Source organism: Astyanax mexicanus, chromosome 4 (genome assembly GCF_023375975.1).
Source record: "Astyanax mexicanus isolate ESR-SI-001 chromosome 4, AstMex3_surface, whole genome shotgun sequence".
NCBI lineage: Eukaryota > Metazoa > Chordata > Actinopteri > Characiformes > Acestrorhamphidae > Astyanax > Astyanax mexicanus.
In genome coordinates this window covers 36501776-36522528 of record NC_064411.1, presented here as the reverse complement: position 1 = coordinate 36522528, position 20753 = coordinate 36501776, and the positions used below count along the sequence as shown (strand labels likewise).

Sequence of the window (20753 nt, the reverse complement as noted above, 5' to 3'; positions counted from 1 at the left end):
ATCACAATTGATATTGTGATGACTAAATGAACATTCATCACAATATCAATGTGAATTGATGCAAGCAACATGTTAAAATCTAATTTAATTCAAACCACCTCCAAAGATTGTTTGCATGTGGTTTAGGCTGTTCAGACTATCAAAAATCAATCTGCATACAATTTAGATATGTTGAATTATTCAGAAATCAATAATTGATGAAACAACCCTGTTTTTAATCACAGTTTTCACGATCTCGGCATGTTCTCCTCCATCAGTCTTACACACTGCTTTTGGATAACTTTATACTCCTGGTGCAAAAATTCAAATGGTTCAGTTTGGTTTGATGGCTTGTGATCATCCATCTTCCTCTTGATTATATTCCAGAGGTTTTCAATTTGGTAAAATCAAAGAAACTCATTTTAAGTGGTGTCTTATTTTTTTTTTCCAGAGCTGTATATTTACATGTTATTTGCTTCAATGAGTTTAAGGGAAAATCGAAAACAACACTAAGTGAGGGTTTTAGCAGTGACACAATGACAGTGCGTGTCTGTTAAGAAGTATGTTTTTTCTGCTTCAAAAGAAATTAAGTAACAAACCCTTTGTTATAAATGATATTAATGATATTGAGGCTGTCAAATATGGTAGCAGATTTGGCATGGGTACCACTTTAAAATAAGACTGCCTTTATAAAGGGTTTATAAATGGTTTACAATTAGTTTATTAATGGTTACAAATTAGGTTGTAAATGCCTTAAAAATCATTAATAATCAGATATAACACATACGTAGAAAGGGCAACAATATAGATGGCTGTTGGTTCACTATTTGGCAAACAACAGGTCATTGTTGCCCTTTCTACGTATGTGTTATAACTTAATATTAATGATTTTTAAGGCACTTACAACCTAATATATAACCATTAATAAACAAATTGTAAACCATTTCTAAACCCTTAATAAAGGTAGTCTATTTTAAAGTGGTACCTTGGCATGTGTAACACCTTCAATAAGCAGAAATCAGTAAATATGTTGAGTGACGAAAATAAGTGGATAAGAGTGGACAAAGAAAAAAACATGACAACAAATGAACTGTTCCAACTTGTGTCAATAAAGTCTCGTTTATTTCAGTATTTAAGTCACTTATGTCTCTTTCTTTATAAATTCACTATTTACAAACGTGTTATAAAGGCCCTATCTAGGTACTCTTTGTTATAATAGTTACTTTTATGACCGTTGAGGAATCTGATCACAAACAAGTCTTTCTGGGCCAAACTGATGCCAGCTTACCAAGGCAGCTGGCACGGAGCTGAAGCCCGCGGAGCCCTGAGTGCTGGAGATAAAGTGCGCTGGCCTCTGGGAGAGATGCTAGCTGTTCCTCGCTGCTTGGCACGCACTTGGAGAGGCACACTCTGTCGCCTGTTGCCTCTCTGCCCATTCAAGTTCAACAGGACAAAAAAAAAAAAAAACAGGAAAAAAGAGGTAGTGCTAAGAGTTCTGTTCGAATAAGGATAGATGGGATCACATGAAAGCTTGGTCAGATGGTTTGGCCAATTACCCAACCCAGTCATTAGAACTCCCCCTATCACTAGTGATGCCCCAACACCAGGAGTGTGAAGACTAGCACATGCCTCTTTCGATACATGTGAAGTCAGCCATCGCCTCTTTTCAAACTGTTGCTGATGCAGCATTATCGAGTAGCATCACAGCGCACTCGGAGGAAAGCGCAGCGACTCGGTTCTGATACATCAGCTCACAGACGCCTTCTGCTGATCGACATCACCCTTTGGAGTGATGTGGGGAGAGAGCGCCATCTACCCACCCAGAGAGAGAGCAAGGCCAATTGTGCTCTCTTGGGGCTCCGGCAGCTGATGGCAAACTACATGAACAGGATTCGAACCAGTGATCTCCCGATCATAGTGGCAGGACTTCAGTCTGCTGGACCACTCAGAGCTCCTGACATGTCAAAATGTATGGCACTGGAAATGGTTTGGGAACGAACGCCCACACCTGTATAAGTTGTGAGATGATATCTTGTGAGTAAAGTTGAACACTGGCTAGAGTGCTCATGGCAAGGCAACATACATTTTGGGAGGTTGAGTAAGGCTAGGTAGTGGTGAAGATGCAGAGCTTTCAGACCTTAAATAATAATAATTTATTATTAATAATAAATAATAATAATAAAGTTTTAAGAGTTCCGAAATCAATTTATTTGGTGGAATAACCCTGGTTTTTAATCACAGTTTTCACGCATCTTGGCATGTTTTCCTCCACTAGTCTTACACACTGCTTTTGGATAACTTTATGCCTTTACTCCTGGTGCAAAAATTCAAGCAGTTCTTCCTCTTGATTATATTCCAGAGGTTTTCAATTTGGTCAACGAAATCAAAGAAACTCATCATTTTTAAGTGGTCTCTTTTTTTTTGTCCAGAGCTATAAATATTTCCAAAGTTAATTTTGCACACTTAATACAGATAATGAAGGCTTTCAATAGCATCTGAATGTTTGAGCCAGGTGTTTTACATCTGAATCTTTTGTTCTATACTAATCAATGGTGAAGGAAGAACACTTTAATTGGAATAGAACCATAAAATTGCACTTTCTAAAGAAATTAAAGTCTTTAGACTTTATGGAATCACCCAAAGAAAATGCTAGACATGTTCTGGGCCTTATAGATGGAATAGATGGCCAGTCCTATTAACAAATAACCAGTGTAGCTGTAGGTTTTTGCTGGAACAAAGTAGGACCACACCTGATTTTAGCCTAAAGTTAAAGACAAAATTAGGTTGATGTGTTTTATTGATGCGGAAATGATCTATAGCATTGGATTCCACTGAAAAGTCAATTCCGTTCATCAATTTTTCAGTGCAGGAAGAGCCCAGGGAGTTTATGGCATGGCGAGCAGGAGATAATTAATCGAAATCAGGTGTCGCGTGTAACGAGAGGGGTGGCTTCCAAGGGTCCATGCGACTGGCACCGTTTGGCTTCATTAGTCCACAAGGTTAGCAACCAATTAGATGCTCAGCTTGCAGCCCGAGGGAGATGGTGGGCACTGGATGAGTCGGTGTGTGCACTGTACAGTACGTAGTAAAAGTCCATTAATTATAGCCCTCCGACTGGGATGGGCAACTCCAGTCTATGGGAGCAACAGTAGAGTTTTTTTTTTTTCTGGTCCAACACACTAAGATAAGCCTTAAGCCACTGCTATTAGCGTTAGCGATGATGTAGCGAAAGCATGGTGTAATTTACTGTTAATTATTTCTTACTCACAGCTCGCTGATGGGAAGGACTTTTTGTGCAGATTTTATCATTTGTTGGCCCATATTAGTGTTTTTAAGCAGGCTAAGATATCTATTTAAGGTAGTATATGTTTAAAAACACATTTATCAGCCAGTACATAAGAACTTATTGACAGATTCTGAATGGAATCTCAATACTTAATCAATTAATACTTGAATTTTGAACAAGATAGACTCAAGATATTCATTTTCTTCTGTTGATATACATCCAATTCTGCATTTCAGATTGAAAGCCCATTTCAAAAATAGTTGGGCACAGAAAAGTTAAGGATTCCCCACTTTGTAACATTGCTATTCCTTCTCACAGCACTTTTAAATATGTTTTGGCACCAAGAATGCCAAGTCATAAAGTGTTTTAGTCTAAAAACACATTATAAGATGTGCAATATCATTTTTTTTCCAAATTTTTCCAAAATTCTCTACATATTTCCTATTGGGAAAAGTACCTGTACAATCTTTGTCTGCAGCCAAACCTTTGTAATTTCTGTCTTGTTGGAAAAATGAATGGAAATCCCTAAACAATGTCATTAAAAATGTCATCTTGCTCTAAGATATAAATATATTCTTCTAAAAGAACCTGGCTGTTGGACTTTTGTCATGGAAAACAAAACATATGGGGCCAATTTCTTCCAAAGAAGATCTGGAGTACCGATTTCTTTAACCAACGTTTTCACCTTTTCACTGTATGATAGTCCTTCCTAGATGCCTCCAAGCCTACAGAAAAGGCAACACCGCTTCTGGACAAGGTTAACGTAAGAATGTAACCTTTGTACTTTACTGCTTGACAAAGGTTAGCCAAAGTAATCCCGTGCCCATGGTGTTCTCTAAGCTATCGCTGAATGACGGTTCTTGATGCAATGCCATCTGAGGAATCAGAGATCATGAAAGTTACGATTAGGCCTCCCAATTCCTGTTTTTTTTTCCTCACCACATGTTTCCTACCACAGTCCCACAAGCTCTTAAGGGCACGATTGCAATGACATGACATCACCTGAACATTTTCAACCCATTCCATTGCTTGATGAGAGGCGCAGACTCTTGCGATGTCTCCTTTTTTGGGAGATCAAGTCATTTCAAGTCATTTCTTTTTTTTTTTTAGTTTAAAGTTAAGATTTCTTCACTAGAAAAACAAAGACACAGATGCCTTCAAACACTTCCAGCGCAGTTCATACATCCAAGTCATTCCTTTTTTTTTTGTTGTTGGACTGCCAGTCAAGCAAACCGAAAGTAATAACTCTCTCGACTCCTAAGGGTTGAACTCCTCGAGCTAAAAAATGAAACACTGGGTGTGTGTCGGCGAAGAAAGCTAAACCGCGGCCTCCAACATCGCCCATTCCGCAGCTTAGCTAAAGCTGCTAGTCCGCTCCCCTTCTTAGCAGCCTCGTACGACAGTGTACTTCAATTCAGAATTCATTTGGCTATTATGAGTTGCATTGTAAAGAAGCTAAAGCAATGAATGAAGCAGTCGCGCTCCACCAGCGCCTCGCTCTTTGAAGCAGCTCCGGCAGCGCCCGGGCTTTTGAAGTGACGTCAGTTTTTCTCAGCAGAATTTTATCGCCCGATACGGATGTGACACACAACTCAAACAGTTCAGTTATTACTGAATAACGGGGTGATGATTTAGCCGAGCTTAAACGCGCCTCGCGCAGCCGCCGAACGGTGTGCAGGCAAGCATTTCCAGACTTCTTCCCCTTTTCATAACGTAACACTGCCGATATGAGAGGATTTGCGTGCAACTCGTTTTCCTCCCATCGACGGAGTTCTTACTCTAAAGCCCCCAGGGGTCTTAGAAGCGTAATCAAACGTCGGGTGGTGAAAGGAGACGCACGTGTGTCTTTCTGCAGCCCCTCGACTGACAGAGCGCTGCCAGTTCACTCTACTCCACTACTAATCCTGCCCTACAGGCGCCACTCGCACCAAACTCATTATTCCGTCTTTCCCTCTGCTGCTGCCGCTGCCGCCGCCACCTTTGCTTCCGCAGCTGCTGCCGGTCTTCCGTTCTTTCAGTCTTACACACTCACACACTCAGATACGGCATGGCATCACGCTCCTGTTAACTGTGGTCGTTCCTCATATCTCTCCTTTCCTCCGTCTCCATCTCTACCTGAATTATGCATGCCGCTTCCATCACTCATGCTCTCTCTAAAGGGGCCTTCTTTCTGGCAATTAGCGCTACTGAGCAGCTGCACAGAGAGAACTTCCACTTTCAGAAGCTTGTCGAACAAGAAGCAGCCCTGATTTAAACACTCCGGCTCCGTCCGAGTCCCCCTATTAGCACAGGTTGCAAGCACTTAAAAATAGAAAAAGGAAAGAAAGAAAGAAAAACGAGTTAGTCAGAAGAGCACGAAGAAGTCCAGCTAAGCTATGGCTCTGTCCAGAGTGCTTGAACTACACCCTTTTGGCAAGTCATTGCATCCGTTGACAGAGCCAAGGCTAGAAACTAATCACAGCTGGCCCAAGGCCCAGGTACATTAGTTTTTTTTGTCAGTGAAATTCCATTTATTGTAAGGGATTGTCAACAGTTTCTTGCTGTTGCATCGCTGACCAACAACACAAGTGAGCAGAGGTTGAGGATTAAAACTCTGTTACTGTCACACTTTTTGGCTTCTCTCTTTCCTCCATTGATTCCACTAACTACCATTGATTCCACTAAAAAACTTCCACTTATAATCCACGTCTTAGGAAGGATGTACAGAGTCACACGTTTGTCAAGCTCTAATCAATTAAACAGCGGTCATAGTCATCATCTGCAGAATAAAATGTTTCTATTTCTATATACTGTACACTGTATACCTCTTCTGTTTGAGTCACACATTGCAAAGTATTGCCAACCATTAAGCTTTTGCACTTCTTTGTTGTGTCAGCCTGTTAACAATCTCTACCGGTTTACCAATATATATATATATATATATATATATATATATATATATATTCCTGATGGTTTTGTTCACTAGCCTTCATACTGTTACTGTTACTCACAGTGACACTGTGTTGTTCTTAAGGCTGGTTTATACTTCAATGCTGAGTCAACGTTTCGCCTATGACTGTGCAAGTGCCCTACCCATTGGGTGCATTTAAAATTCTGCGTTCTAGGGTCCGTGACTTTGCGTCTCTCTGCAGTTTAATCTGCAAGTGGGCCAAGGTGGACCAATCACATACTTACATTACAGGGTAGGCACCTTTCGGCCTATGGTGTAAGAAATGTCGTAGGGCAGGGGACCGGTGAAGTTGTTTGAACTATAAAGAACAATAATGAAAAAAAATAAAATGGTTCTCTTGTGAACTTTAGTTTACATGCCTCGCCTGTCTCTCTGTCGCACTCGGCGCGACTTTAGTTTCCGCCCATTCTCATTTTTTCGCCCTTTCTTGGGTTCCCTATCTTCTTATACGGGCGTTCTTCCCAGTCGTGTCCCAATTCACTAGTTGGGGCAGCGGTAATGTATTGGACCGCAGTCTTGATGACAATGGTTCAATCCCTGTGTTAGGGGCCTTTTTTTCCTTTCTTTTTGGGTTTATCTACTTAATTTTCCAAAAACTTGGAATTTTTTTTGTGGCCCGCCACGTAATGGCTTGAAAAATATCTAGCCTGCGGCCAAAACTAAATGCCGACCCCTGGCGTAGGGTATGCAGCTACATGCACGGTACACGTAGATACGGCGTTAATTCAAATACTATAAAAGCATAAACTGGCCTTTATAAGCCAAACCTCTTCTTTTTTTCCATTTTCAACTTTTTATATATGTGAGCATGAGACCTGTACCTCACATGTTACAGGTATAAATCAATAAATGTTGTGCGATTGATTAATTACTCTGATACGGTTTCGCCATTGTTGGGTTGCATAGGGTGGCAGTTGCATGGCTTACCTTGTGCTCTGACTCTTGTGTCTTTCTAAGCTGTGATTTACAAAGATAAGAATTGTATTGCACTGTACTTTAAGTATAAAAAAATTAAATAAAGACTCATTATTATATGTTGATCTTATCTGACCCACAAAGTCCTTTGTATAGAGAAAAGATCCTGTAGATTAATGCAAAGTTATCAGCTTGGTCCTAGAGGATGCCCATGTAGGAGTATGTGCTGTAAAGTGTTACCCAGGGGGACAACATGGAAATGCTCATACCTGTATCATCTGTGAGGTGTTATCTTGTGAGTGGGATGCCAGATAGTAGGTGGCAGAAGAATACACAGCTGGAATTTGACACAGCTCAGTATCTGGCAAGAATTGTCCATGCAAACAGGCAAGCAACTCAATGGATACCTTGGAGACCAGTGCAGTGTTCTTTAGCTGTCATGTAACATGTGCCAAAAATCATGGGACATGATCTGGTATGTCAGTGTAGTGTTTTAAATGTCATCAATCACTTCCCAACAAACCAATTGCTTTTTTTTTTATTATACATTAATTAAAAGCAAAGAGTCATTTGTTGCTTGCCAAATAGTGATCCCACAGTGAAACCTCACGTCTTTCTTATTACTATAGTCTTACTCTGTAGTCGTACGTCTCTGTCCTGTCAAAGTAGGCAGCTCTTGGCTACATTGAGCAACGAAACCCTCTGGAGTCTATGATGACAGTCAGAACTCTATGTCTGGCTCCTCATCAGCTGGTCCAGCCAAGCCCTCCTTATTAAGCCGGCTACTGTAGAATAAGCCAGGGTCTCAAGACAATTCCTCTCTACTCTCTTTTTACCCTCCCTCAAAGATCTTGAGACAGAAGCCACTGGCTCTGCTCCTACAGGAACGTCTCCCACCACCCAGTGCTTCCCTAGAGATGGTGCCACTACTGACGCTCATAAATATTATAGATCAGATCCCCTTTGGAGTTTACACTATCACCTCTGAGTGCTCATGAGATGTTTTGCATGGGTTGTTTACACAGTTAGACAGTAGCTGTTAATGTTACACTATAATATATGTATATTATATTGCCATACATATTATAGCTTTTTTTTTACACAAGTTACTGTTTTTCATGTTTAACTGCAATAGAAGCACAAAAATCATTATTTAAACCACAGAGAGTCGATACAGATCCCTCTCTCAGACGAAGTCTTCTGGCTAATTCTGCTGGCATTTCTGCAACTGATCTAGTAGTTGGGGCTCTGGTGAGGTTGACGGCTGAGGTGTGGTGCCAGGGTGGTTCTATGGATGGTAACCATCTAAACGGCTGATAGAAGCATATGATTCCTGATACCTGATGAACTCCTTCGACTGATTTACAGAAAACGTTGGATGGATTGTTTTCGTGCTTGGAGTAATGAGTTTTGCATAGTATGTCCACTTTTTTATAGTGCTTATTTATTTGGCGTTCCTCCCTAAATTAAGCACTGGAAACATACTAATTAATGAATTCTGTAAAGATATTGTTTTCAATCAGAATAGTATTTTCTTTGTCAAAACACGAATGATTCCTTTTGATTAACTCACACTAATGATTTCAAAACATCATTAATTTTGCACTAATTACATTGTTTCCAGTACACTTTTTGTGATGCTTCAAAATTTTTATCAAATGTCATTAACTCACAATTACTAAATCTACATAATCTATACTGAGGCCATAGAAAGCCACAGTAGGTCATATGTGAGGAGATTTTACACAGAATAAGGCAGCCAGTCTCTTGCGCACAAACACATGCTAAGGCTAAGTGAACTCAGCTAACATTACTTTCCTACTCCTTTACAGTTTAAGTCTTTCCACTAAAACAATCTGTAAGTAGTTTGTGAAGAGGTATTACATTTTAATAAACTGATAGTAAGCATGATTTAATTAATGCCAGTAGAGAATAAAAATTAACTTGACTACTGTGTTTATTGGCTTTCACTGTGAGTATTAGCTGAATGCATTAGCTGAATAGCAGAAGGTCAATGGGTCAGGGTTAGTGTTTGCCTGCCATTAGACAGAATAATCAGCTATTAGATCTCTTATTAACATAGCTATAGCTACTAAGGAACCTTTAGAATCATTTAAATAGAACCTGGCTGACAACATGAAGCAGCTAAAAGATCTTTAAAAGCAACACGATCTGAAGAATTTCAAGAACAGGTGAGAAAACAAATCATCTAACAGTAACTTCTAAAGCTTTGGGAATCCAGCGAACCACAATGAGAACTGGTGAACCTTCCCAGGAGTGACTGGCCAACCAAATCACTCCAAAAGGGCATGGACAACTCACCCAGGAGGTTACAAAAGAACCCAGACCAACATCTGAAGAACTGCAGGTCTCACTTGCCTCAGTTAAGGTCAGTGTTATTGATTCAGTAATAAGAAACAGACTAGTCAAAAACGGTCTCCATGTGCTGACCAAAACGAACATAACGACCTGTTTGCCAACAGGCTGAATTAAAACAATTCTGTAAAGAAGAGTGGAGCAAAATTCCCCCACAGAGATGTGAAAGACTCGTTGTCAGTTACCACAAATGCTTGATTGCAGTTGTTGCCATCAAGGGTGGCACAAGCAAGGTATTAGGTTTCGGGGCAAATACTTTTTCACAGAGGGCAAAACTGTTTTGAATAGATGTTTTTCCTTAATAAATGAAATTATCCAAAAAGGTGGATATATATATATATATTTACTCAGGTTATCTTTGTCTGATATTAAAATGTGTTTGGTAATCTAAAAAATGTAAGTATGATTTAAAAAAAAGGCCAAATACTTTTTCACAGGACTGTAACTATGGTTGCATATTTTTGTACTTTCAGACTAGTAGTGAGAGCTGAACTATTTCAAAAAAAGTTGTTAATTTTTTTTTCCCAAAAGTTGCACAGTGTTCGCACTTTTAATCTTCATGTCAGTGGAGGATCACACTCATTTTTACACTTTCTCACCAGTTACTGAGTGACACCTGCAATTAACTTGACAGGTAAGTTAACAGGAAGTCCTCAAGAGATGGACAGCATTTTCTTTGCTTCTAAATCTATAAAAAAGTTATATTTTATGACCTGTTACATCTCTGACATCTTTACTTCCTAAAGCTATTCGTAAACATCCCAAGATACATTGTGATCAGATTATGATCGGATCACCAAAAACCATAAAAATGTCATTATGGCATAATGATAACACTGTCTCGCTAATACAGGCTTAAAAGCTTGTTCAGTCATGGTCATTTAAGGTGGCCATAGGATGGGGGCACTTACAAATTTTGATGTGACTTTCTGAAAATGGGTTAGGGAAAAAGAACACAGGTCCACCCAAGTTGTATGTTCAAGCAAAGTAGTCTGCAGCATTGGCGTAGAAACCCAATATCAGATCAGGTGGACTTGTCCTCCCCAAAAATGATACCGCAGAAAAAAGCAGAAACTGTTTTAAAATATACTTTATAAACAATATCTGCACCCCTGCCATGAAAAGCACCCCTTCTTGGGAGCGCGTTTCTAATTAAAGTTAGCTAAAGCAATTACTATGTGTTTACGTGCTGCCACGAGAGGGTGCTTTTCATGGTGGGGATGCAGATTTAGGCACTACTATGGTGCCAAATTCAGCACCCCTGCCAGGAAAAGCACCCCCTCTCATCTGTATTATTTCTTACGAATCAGCATAGCTTAGAACAGCATCTTGGGTATTTGCATTTTCAGGAAGACGTCAGTGCAGGCTCCTGAGAGAGGCTGCTTTTCCTGGCAGGGGTGCTGAATACTCCATAGTATTGCCTAAATCTGCATCCCCGCCATGAAAAGCACCCCCTCTTCAGGTCAGTGATGAGAGCAATGAATCGCAACAATGACAATATACTGCAGTGAAAACGGATTTTGGATAATGTCTTGTTCTCCTAACAGACTGGGAGGGTTTGTATTAACTGCTGCCAAAAATCTCTATGAAATGTAAAGTTACATTCTCTTTTATAAAAGGACACCATTGTAAGAAGTGCTTTCAGTAGACAAAATCAAAAACACAGGACCCAACGCTACTGAGTTAAAAAAAAAAAAAAAGAATGGGGAAAATGTAAATATATAACAGAACTGACATACCAATACATAATAATAATAATAATAATCATAATAATAATAATAATAACCAAATCTGTTGTTATATTATTTTAAATATTTGGTAATAACTGATCAGTTTTTGTCATATATGTATATAAGTCAGACATTGCACGCATATGTAAATGTAATGTGTAATGTAACATGTTTAGGATGTAAAGTTACCTTTGGTTGGATTTAACTAATAATAAACAGTAATAAACATATTTAATAAACAATATTTAGCTTTTTTGTGATTAACTGTAATTCCGCAAATGTCGTTTAGGGTGGGCTTGGATTCACTGTAGCAAATGTGATGGTAAAATTTTGACCAAAACATGATCAGTTCCAGGAAAATATAACAATTCTGCTTCCTTTTGCATTTTAAATAGTTACATTTATGAACAGCTGTTATAAGACCTGAAAGAGGAACTGACAAAAATGAAGAAAAAATACACCAAAACAGCCTAGGGTTCAAAGGGTTATCCAGAATTAGAAACCACTAACCTACCAAATTTACATTTTAAAGAGAAAACCTAGGTTTATAATTAACACTCCTATAAAAAGCTTCTTGCGTAATTATATAATATTTATCAGCCAGTTATTTACCAGCTGCTGCCCTCGTTAACAGCAACATCCAAAAAAACTCCCAACCTTCAAAACTCAAAAAACTAACCTTCAAAACACAACATCAGAAGGTGGTATTTCAAGTCTTTACACTGAAAAATGTCACTTCATAGCGTAGGCATCTTTACAACCACTATGTCAATACTAAACTTTTTTAATAATGGTCAACAGGTCTGTTTAAAAGAGCTTTTTTTTTTTTTTGTCAAGTGATGAAAAGCAATGCTGAAGGTATGGCAGGAGAGGAGAATTACTTCTGAAAATTGTTCAAATATATTTTTCTTTCAGAAGTTAGATGAAGAAACTGCATTTTCAATCTTCGGGTCAGTGGCAGATCACACTCATTTCACACCAGCTAATGAGTGACACATGCAATTTACAGAATCGTGACAAGTGATAAGTTCGGGGAAACGGCCAGCAGTTTCTTTGGATGTAATTCTGCATTAAATTTTCATGCCCATTACATCTCAGACCCCTTACCACCCATTCGAACTGAGACTCTTCCTTTTAACCAGATTTAGGAACCATTCAGGTATACACCTAAGAAGATGAAGGCTAAAGGCTATTGTTTAATAATGTAATAATGGACTGGGACCGAAATTTATCTTCCAACAAGACAATGATCCAAAACATAAAGCAAAATCTACACTGAAAAAAATAACTTGTAAGATTTACTTAATAAAATCCTCGTAACAATTTGCACTAGCATTTTTTAAGTAAATTTTACTGATGGAATATCAAGTAAAACTTGCTTGCAAAAATCAAGTAAAATGTACATGCCACCAATCCTAACCTTTCTGAAGTCATTAAGTAAAGGTTACTTAATTATATTTAATTCAAAAATGATATGTACTTAAACTGATTAGGTAAAGTTCATTTAGTTTTCCTTCATAGACAGAAAGGTCATTACATAAAAAAATTAAGTAAATATGTTATAAAATAATATCTTTAATTCTATATGCTTTTTTCTGTTTTACATTGTAAATTACTTGGTTATATAAATATATATTACTCATTATATGCACGTAAACTTTACCAAATGATGTCTCTATGTACACAATGTACATTTATGATAAAAAAAACAAACAAATACAATATATTTCAACCATTTATTTGGTCAATATTAGAAGCCACTTAATGTTCGCATGACCAATATTTGAGAGTGAATGCAGTAAAACAATGGAGTGTAATTAAAACATTCAAACAGTCTGAAACTGTGCACTAAACACATTAAAACATTTTTTTAACATCTGTGGAATTACTTTGTATCACTTGTACATTCAGCTGAGAGCAGTATGAGTGATTTGAAATTAAATGGCTCACTGTAAAGAAATACCTACTTTACAACTGTAGCGACAGGAACCTGGGCAAAAGTCAGGACTTACCAATAAGAACTGAGGCATGACTTACAAAGCAAACTTTGAGGACTAGGGAAAATTGGGCAATGTCCCATAAAACAGTCAAGAAAAGGAACTCAGAATCCTGTAAATTATCCACAACAATGCAAACAGTACATCACTGCAGCCATTGGGGCCAAGCACATACCTAAAAATGAAATTCAAGGTCTGGGTGTCTGGACAGTCCCATGGAACAACAAACTGCAGTTTGTGAGAGGAAGGTCCAGTGTAGTGGTCAGCAAACTGAAATGAACTGAACTGCTGACCAGTCAATCAGGATGTACCATCAGCTGAGAAGTATGTGCCATTGCAGTAGTCCTTAAGACAGCAACTTTGACTTTAAAGCTTGTACCTTCGGGGACAGTTTAATTACATCCAGCTCCAGGAAAAGCTTCTGGAACACCTCAAAAGTGTATCGCAGTGACAAAGGGTATGCCAGATTCAGAGCATAAATTAGCCCCATGAGCAGCGCACAAGCTTTGGCAGTGTTGCAGCATCCCGGCAAGATCTCTGCACCATCAAGAAGGATTGAGACATCCACTGGATCCTCTCCCTCAGCACCATGGATGACCAATATCTTAAGGAGGTGTTCAGTCACGTCACTGCGGTTATCTTCCTGCATAAAATTGAAAAGAAAACAAAAATGAAACATTCAGAATCAGTTGAAATAAAATTTTCCCAGCACAGCTTGCTAAAATAAAAAAAATAAAAAAGGGAGAGATAAATGAAATCTATTTACAGTGAAATTTGTACGGACGGTTAACTGTGCTGGTTTGCAATTCTTGAGAATATACTTACCCCACCTCCCTCCCCTCAATATAAGATTTTGACCATTTATGACTAAGCTCGCTTCATGCCTTCCACTGTTAATTTTAAAGTAAACTTGCACATCAATTTTAAACTGTACTGTTGAAAATAGAAAAAAGGAATTACCAGGCAATCTTTAAAAAGTTCTTCTTCTTTCTCACCAAGGTACAGTATGAGGCTGCGGATAATAGCATCTCGTCTCATTTCAATGCTTTGATCCTGCAAACAAATGAAGACAACGAATCATTACGCATGGCTCATCCAATGTATGATTCACAACAAAATGTGTTGCCTAAGTCACTGCTCCTTGCAAATAAATGCTTGTGTGCTCACTTGACAAAGAGTACTCAGAAGTTACACAGTGATAGGATTTGTGCTGTATGTACATGCATGGGGCTGTATTTATGTACCTTAAAAATGAACAACAAATTAGAAAAGAAAAAGAACACACCTGACACATTTTGTCCAAGTGTGGTCTCAGCTTGGTCCCCACGACACCTCCTTTGACCTTCATCAGGGCAAGAAGTTTTGGAGTGTAGTAGTCAAGTTTGCGCATGAAGGTCTGCTCTAAGGAAACCGTAGTTATTCTCCTGAATTCCTCTTTGATCTGAAATCACAAAAAAGTGAAGAGTACATTAGGAACTGGACCACATGATCTGATACAAAATGAAGAGAACGGAAATCCTACTACTGAGTGTTCCTACTATATGTTTATCAACTCAAAAACTAAAAAAAAAATTTAACAATGTGAGAATTTTTCTTTTTACATTTTTTAAATTTGCGGTTCACCTACCTCAGCTTCACAAAACAAAGCAGGCCATCTCTCTCTGAACTCATCCGCCGCTGGACTACCACTCACAACCTCAATCCTTCGATAGGAGAACGTTTTGGCCATTTTGTCTTGAATAACCTTGGTGTTGTTCTTCTTCTTTACTTCATAAAGAAGCTCTTGTCTTTCCTTCTCCAGACTGTTGCTCGTTTCTCCACTTGGGTGTGGAGGAAGGTAGTTCACTTCTGCCCTCTTCGGTCTCTTGCAATTTTTAGCAGGATTTTTCTCACCAGGGGACTTCCTTTTCAAGGAGTTGATATCAAGCTCAGGACAAGGTATCTGTTTTCTCATTTTAGAACGGTAGTTTGCCATCTTGTACTTTAGACGCTGCTGCCACCCATACATTCCAGAAAAGGAGGTTCCAGGCTCTTTTAAGCATGGATACTTGTTGATCAGAGATTCTACAACTGCCTGTATTTGCAGACCAGTGGGGTAGGCAGTGTAGTGGAATATTGCTTCAGCAAGTTTCTCTAGTATGTCAGAGTTTATGCTTGGATTCTGAAGGAGTGATCCATCACTTTCATAAGCCTTGCATCCTGCTTGGAGGAGCATTTCCACATTAAATGAAAAGGTGGGAACCACAAAATCAACAGGCCATGGTTGAGATCGATGCTCTGGGGGCTGTTGTATAATGACTGTGTCGGATGAACTCACTGAAGAACCATCATCCTGGAAAGACCGATCCAGTGACGCTGCTGGGGAGGAAGCATCAGTCTCAGAGATGGGAGTAAATGTTAGAACAACAGACGGTTCTGTTTTAACCAATTTGATTGTGTCTTTGTCCTTAATCACATCGGTTGACATTAGAGTGAAGAACTGGTCATCAAAATCTTTGTCCATGTACATAACAGTAAAACTTCCTTGGAGATGAAAATGATTCTGGGCTGTTGCCAGAAGTTCATCTACAGTGCTTGGGATTCCACCTGCTAGGACTAACTTGTGAACTTGACTATCTTCAATAACAACACGCAGTTGAATTGGGCCTGACATCATCACAGCCTTGGTCAAGCAGAATGTCTGGAGAGAAAGAAGACATTATTTAATGAGAGAACAGCAAAAACTAAATATTCTATGATTAATGCAGGCTACAAATATGTGCATGTGCATTTCAAAAAGTACCTTTTATTACAAGTTTCAATACTTGTAATTAGGTAAAGTAAAGGTAAAGTGATACATCACCTAGTTTGATAAGCAGATGTGGTGTTTCAGAGAAACCATTCGATTGCCTTCCACAGCATAGGCAGCCAATGGGTGTGTGTCAGCAAGTTCTGACTGGTCTATTACCTTGACTATGCTTGTGGACTCCAGCTTAAAACATCTAAAATGTTCAAAGTACCACGCACTATGCAATTTAACTACAAAAACTAAGCTGTCTTGAACAACAATAATTTGCAGTATTTCTGCAAAGTCAGGCAACCCACCTGTGGATCTATATACCAGCATCATGCCAATACCGTAACTGGTGCCCTGAAATTCTACTTTGCTTGTGAAATGAACAGCTGCTTCTTCAGGAAACTTCTGCAATATGAATTCTTGTATGTTTTCATGTACTACCTGTAGTGGAACTCTTGATACGCTTGATACAGAAACGGCACGTTTTTTTACATTTAATCCGTGGAGATGGTATGCAATCATGCACTGGTGTTTTCTTGCCATAGTTTTCAAAATGTTACGGAAGCAGTTAGTGTGTCTCACTATCTTCTTAAAGAAGTGGTGCTTTGCTTCAAACCTCATTGTCCATAAGGACACTAGAGGGCCAAAAGCTTTAATAAGTCCTGGATAATGCTCTACAAAATGGTGTTTTGGAATCAATTTCTCCTTAGGAAAAGCACTGATAAATCTAGATCTATGCTCAGCAATTAGGCTATCTAAGTGGCCAATACTTTCATCTGTATGGGCAGGGGACATCACCAACTCAACAACATCTTTGAGTGTCATCAACAACTGCCATGTCTCTTCCTCTTCAGGTATTTTGGGGCCAATCATAAATGGTAACAGCCTCAGTAGACACCAATTTTCGTGTGCGTTTCCACCAATTGTTTTACGCAAGGCAATTGTTGGTGGTATAACTTGGGGACAGTTTGTCCTGTCTTTCCACTTATATGGAAACCGCTGGATGATGCAGTTAAGCTCTTCAAGAGAGAAATACTTTTTCTTAATCAAGATGTCCAAGCACAACGCCAGTTCTACAGGTACAATACCCTCCAGTAAATCATGCAATATATCAGGTGGGTAACCTGTTGTCACATGAAAATGACTCAGCCTTTCTGAAATGGCACAGTGCCTCTTAACGCCATGGCTATGGGTGTTACTAGCCAGTGCTGCTTCAACATCTAACTGATGGTGGTGTTTTGTTCTGCTGGGAAATGCTCCAGTTCTGACTTCAAGCTCCTGAAACTGGGACCGCTCTCCAATACAAAATCTGCAAATGTATGATGCACTGAAACTTTCAATAAACCCCCCAACTGAGTGGGCTCCAAGGTTATCAGCAATCACAGAAAATACTGTGCCCTTTATGATTTTTCCCAAACAGGGTACAAAAAGTCCCTCTTCTTCAAAGCTTTTCAAATCATTTAACAATGGCTCTAGCACTCGAGGATAGCCAAATTTCTTTATGTCATCTGCCTTGCACAAAACAGCCACATAAATTGATGATAATGTAGACCTTAATACAGACGGAATATCAGCCAAAACCCAGTAAACACTGGTTACTTTGTGCTTCTTACGAGAGGTTCCTAACGGATTACATATTTCAAAATCATCAGAGTACAGTAGTATTGAAAGTCTTAGCTCCTCTCCAGATAAAAACTGGTTTTCCTGGAAGTGGGAACCATCACGAAAACTATTATATCGACAAGAAGAACAAGGTCTTTCTCTAAAAACTTTCTCCTGAATGTCACTATTTTTCAAAATTTGTGACAAGGACTGCAAAATTGGTACATATTGGAATGTTTTTCCCTCTTTTGCATCAAGGATATACTCTAATGGTTCAACAATAGAGAAAAGTTCCTTTACATACTTATTTCTCTGGTATGCTGTGCCAAGAGGACCTTCTTCACCTAAGGCTGCACTTACAGGATTTAACTCACAAATGCCATTTACCAAATCTGTTACTGCCAATTCTTCAACAGTGTAGTTATATTTTTCTAACGTGTCACGGACAGCGTTACTTACAACGGGTGCAGATGCTGTACAGGTAATAAACCGAAGCTCGTCTACAATCTCATCTATACATCTACTCGGCACATTGAAAATGCAGTCTAATTTAAGAAATAAGGAACAAAGCTGATCAACAATGACTTTACCCACATCTTCACTCTCACTGACTAATGGTTTTTCAGATGCAACTTCACTTTCTTCTAACAACAAATTGTCTTCTGTTGCCTGACAAGAATATGTTTGTAATACAATTTGTTTAAAATCTTCAAGGCAGTGAGGATTGTGCTTCCTACTTTTATGCGAGGCAAAGGTTGAATATATATTAGTACTATAGTCACAATCTTTAAAAACACAGTTAACAGTTTCGTGCTTTTTCAGATGAGCTCCAAGATGTTCAAAATATTGCCTCTCTGTGTGAAAACATGAATTACATATCAGACAAGAAAAAACATTTTGCCCTAAATGTTCACTTTGTGTATGGTCTCTAGACAAATGTGCGCGAAGAGCACCCCAACCTTTAAACGAACAATGACAGTTAGAGTACAAGCAGGGTAGTGAGTGGCCTTGATTGCTGTGTAGGTGTTTTAACCTATAATGCTTTAAGAGCTCTAAACGTTTTGATGCCCTGAAGTCGCAAATTTTGCAAAACCATAACATAACATAATCTCATAATACTGGAAGCCTACTGTTTCTCTCTGATGACACCAGCATTCAAACCAGTCAAGTCTGTCCTCCTCCTAAGCTGACCTAAGGCCTATTCTGTCCACTGCAACAGCTTGTTCTGAAAGTAAGGAGACTCTAAAAAAAAGAAGGGGAAAAAAAGCAGTATTAAAACAATAGAACAATAATTGTATCCTGGTATTATGCAGTGTCCGGAATGACTAGAGAAAAAAAAATTCTCAAAAGATCCTTACCTGCCTGAACAAGATGAAAGTTGGAGTGTTCTCCACTCACACAGCCCTCAATTTACCCGCCACTACCCTGCAGGTACAATGTTAATTGAAAGAAAATGTTAATATGATTTTGAACAACACATTACAAATGAACTTACACTGGAATAATAACAACTAAATGACAAGACTAAACTGGATAACCAAAATTGTAAAATACTGATGAAAACCAGCCTAATGCATTAAGCTTAACAAATGTTTACACTTTTTTTTTTTAATGTAAAAACATTTCATTTGAGTATTTTACTAATCTTATCAATTAGAGAGCATTACATATGTTTTCTCTTTACCATGAATGGGCATCATTAGGAATGTATACATGCCTGGTTATTTGGTCACTAATTTTCACATTTGCAGTGGAACACTTATTATTTAATGTAATGTTTCATACAATATTGTATAATAATGTTAATTTGATAACCTTGTCAAATTCTGTGACACTTATAAAACACGATTATAATCATTATACACAATACAACATACAACAGAACCCCACAAATCCTTTAACATAATTTTAGTATACAGTTTACATAACACAGTTAACGGCAGCTAGCGGGAGAGCTAAAACACACGGCTAGCCGTGCCCGGCAGCTAGCGGGCAGCGCTGAAACACGGCTAGCCGTGCCCGGCAGCTAACGGGAGAGTTAAAACACGACTAGCCGTGCCCGGCAGCTAACGGGAGAGCTAAAACACGACTAGCCGTGCCCGGCAGCTAACGGGAGAGCTAAAACACGACTAGCCGTGCCCGGCAGCTAACGGGAGAGCTAAAACACGGCTAGCCGTGCCCGGCAGCTAGCGGGCAGCGCTAAAACACGGCTAGCAGTGCCCGGCAGCTACCGGGCAGCTAAAACACGGCTAGCCGTGCCCGGCAGCTAGCGGGCAGCTAAAACACGACTAGCCGTGCCAGGCAGCTTGCGGGCAACGCTAAAACACAGCTAGCAGTGCCCGGCAGCTACCGGGCAGCTAAAACACGGCTAGCCGTGCCCGGCAGCTAGCGGGCAGCTAAAACACGGCTAGCCGTGCCCGGCAGCTAGCGGGCAGCTAAAACACGGCTAGCAGTGCCCGGCAGCTAGCGGGCAGCTAAAACACGGCTAGCCGTGCCCGGCAGCTTGCGGGCAACGCTAAAACACGGCTGGCCGTGCCTGATAGATAGCGGGCAGCGCCGGCACAACCTTATCTTTAAAGCAGGAGCTTACCTAACACCCGACTGGATCCAGTCTTGCAGCAGCACCTCCGTGCTGGCTCTGAACTGCTCTGAACTTGCTTAAAAAAAGGCGCGTATCAAGTCTAGTTGAACACGCATACGCGCATGCGCGGACTTTTTTTTTTTTAGTTGTATTGTTTGGTTAAAATTTACTTCGAATTTCTAGGTTTATGTACATTGACAAAAAAACATGTAAATATAACTATGATGTTTCTAGTAAGATTTACTCACACAACACAGTAAATTTATTACATGAATAAATTGTGTATATATTTATATTCTTACTTATTTTTTTTTAGTTTTGACTGAATATTAGTATTACGGTGTAGACTTTATCAAAGTTAATTAAGTATGTTTTACTATACCAAAAAGTTTGTTTTTTCAGTGTACAATAGAATGGTTCACAAATAAACATACCCAGGTGTTAGAATGGCCAAGTCAAAGTCCAGACCTGAATCCAATGGAGAATCTGTGGAAAGAGCTGAAAACTGCTGTTCACAAACCGACGCTCTCCATCCAACCTCTCTGAGCTCCAGCTGTTTTG

The 20753-nt window shown here is 39.3% G+C and overlaps 1 protein-coding gene across 3 annotated transcripts; it reads right to left on the bottom strand.

Moving 5' to 3' along the window:
• Positions 1–13443: 13443 nt before the first annotated feature.
• On the bottom strand, positions 13444–20257 carry LOC125801688 (sterile alpha motif domain-containing protein 3-like). Of its 3 annotated transcripts, XM_049478521.1 has the most exons (7): positions 20202–20257; positions 18970–19036; positions 18742–18853; positions 14861–15913; positions 14519–14674; positions 14194–14286; positions 13444–13876 (listed from the first exon to the last, which is right to left on the bottom strand). In XM_049478521.1, the coding sequence occupies exons 4-7, from the start codon at positions 15887–15889 to the stop codon at positions 13580–13582; spliced, it is 1575 nt and encodes a 524-aa protein (XP_049334478.1). In that variant the 5' UTR covers positions 15890–15913; positions 18742–18853; positions 18970–19036; positions 20202–20257; the 3' UTR covers positions 13444–13579. The 3 variants fall into 3 exon arrangements, with proteins under 3 accessions (XP_049334478.1, XP_049334479.1, XP_049334477.1); XM_049478522.1 differs by lacking the exon at positions 20202–20257 and having other exon boundaries at positions 18742–18851; positions 18970–19082; XM_049478520.1 differs by lacking the exons at positions 18742–18853; positions 18970–19036; positions 20202–20257 and adding an exon at positions 16076–16927.
• Positions 20258–20753: the final 496 nt, after the last annotated feature.

What these genes read in the sequence shown, in the direction of transcription:
- LOC125801688 (XM_049478521.1), bottom strand. Translation starts at nt 15,889, where the DNA reads ATGATGTCAGGCCCAATTCAACTGCGTGTTGTTATTGAAGATAGTCAA. An exon ending in CTTTGTTTTGTGAAGCTGAG is followed by an intron (nt 14,675 to 14,860) that starts GTAGGTGAACCG and finishes TTGTGATTTCAG; the next exon opens with ATCAAAGAGGAATTCAGGAG. An exon ending in ACTTGGACAAAATGTGTCAG is followed by an intron (nt 14,287 to 14,518) that starts GTGTGTTCTTTT and finishes ATTTGTTTGCAG; the next exon opens with GATCAAAGCATTGAAATGAG.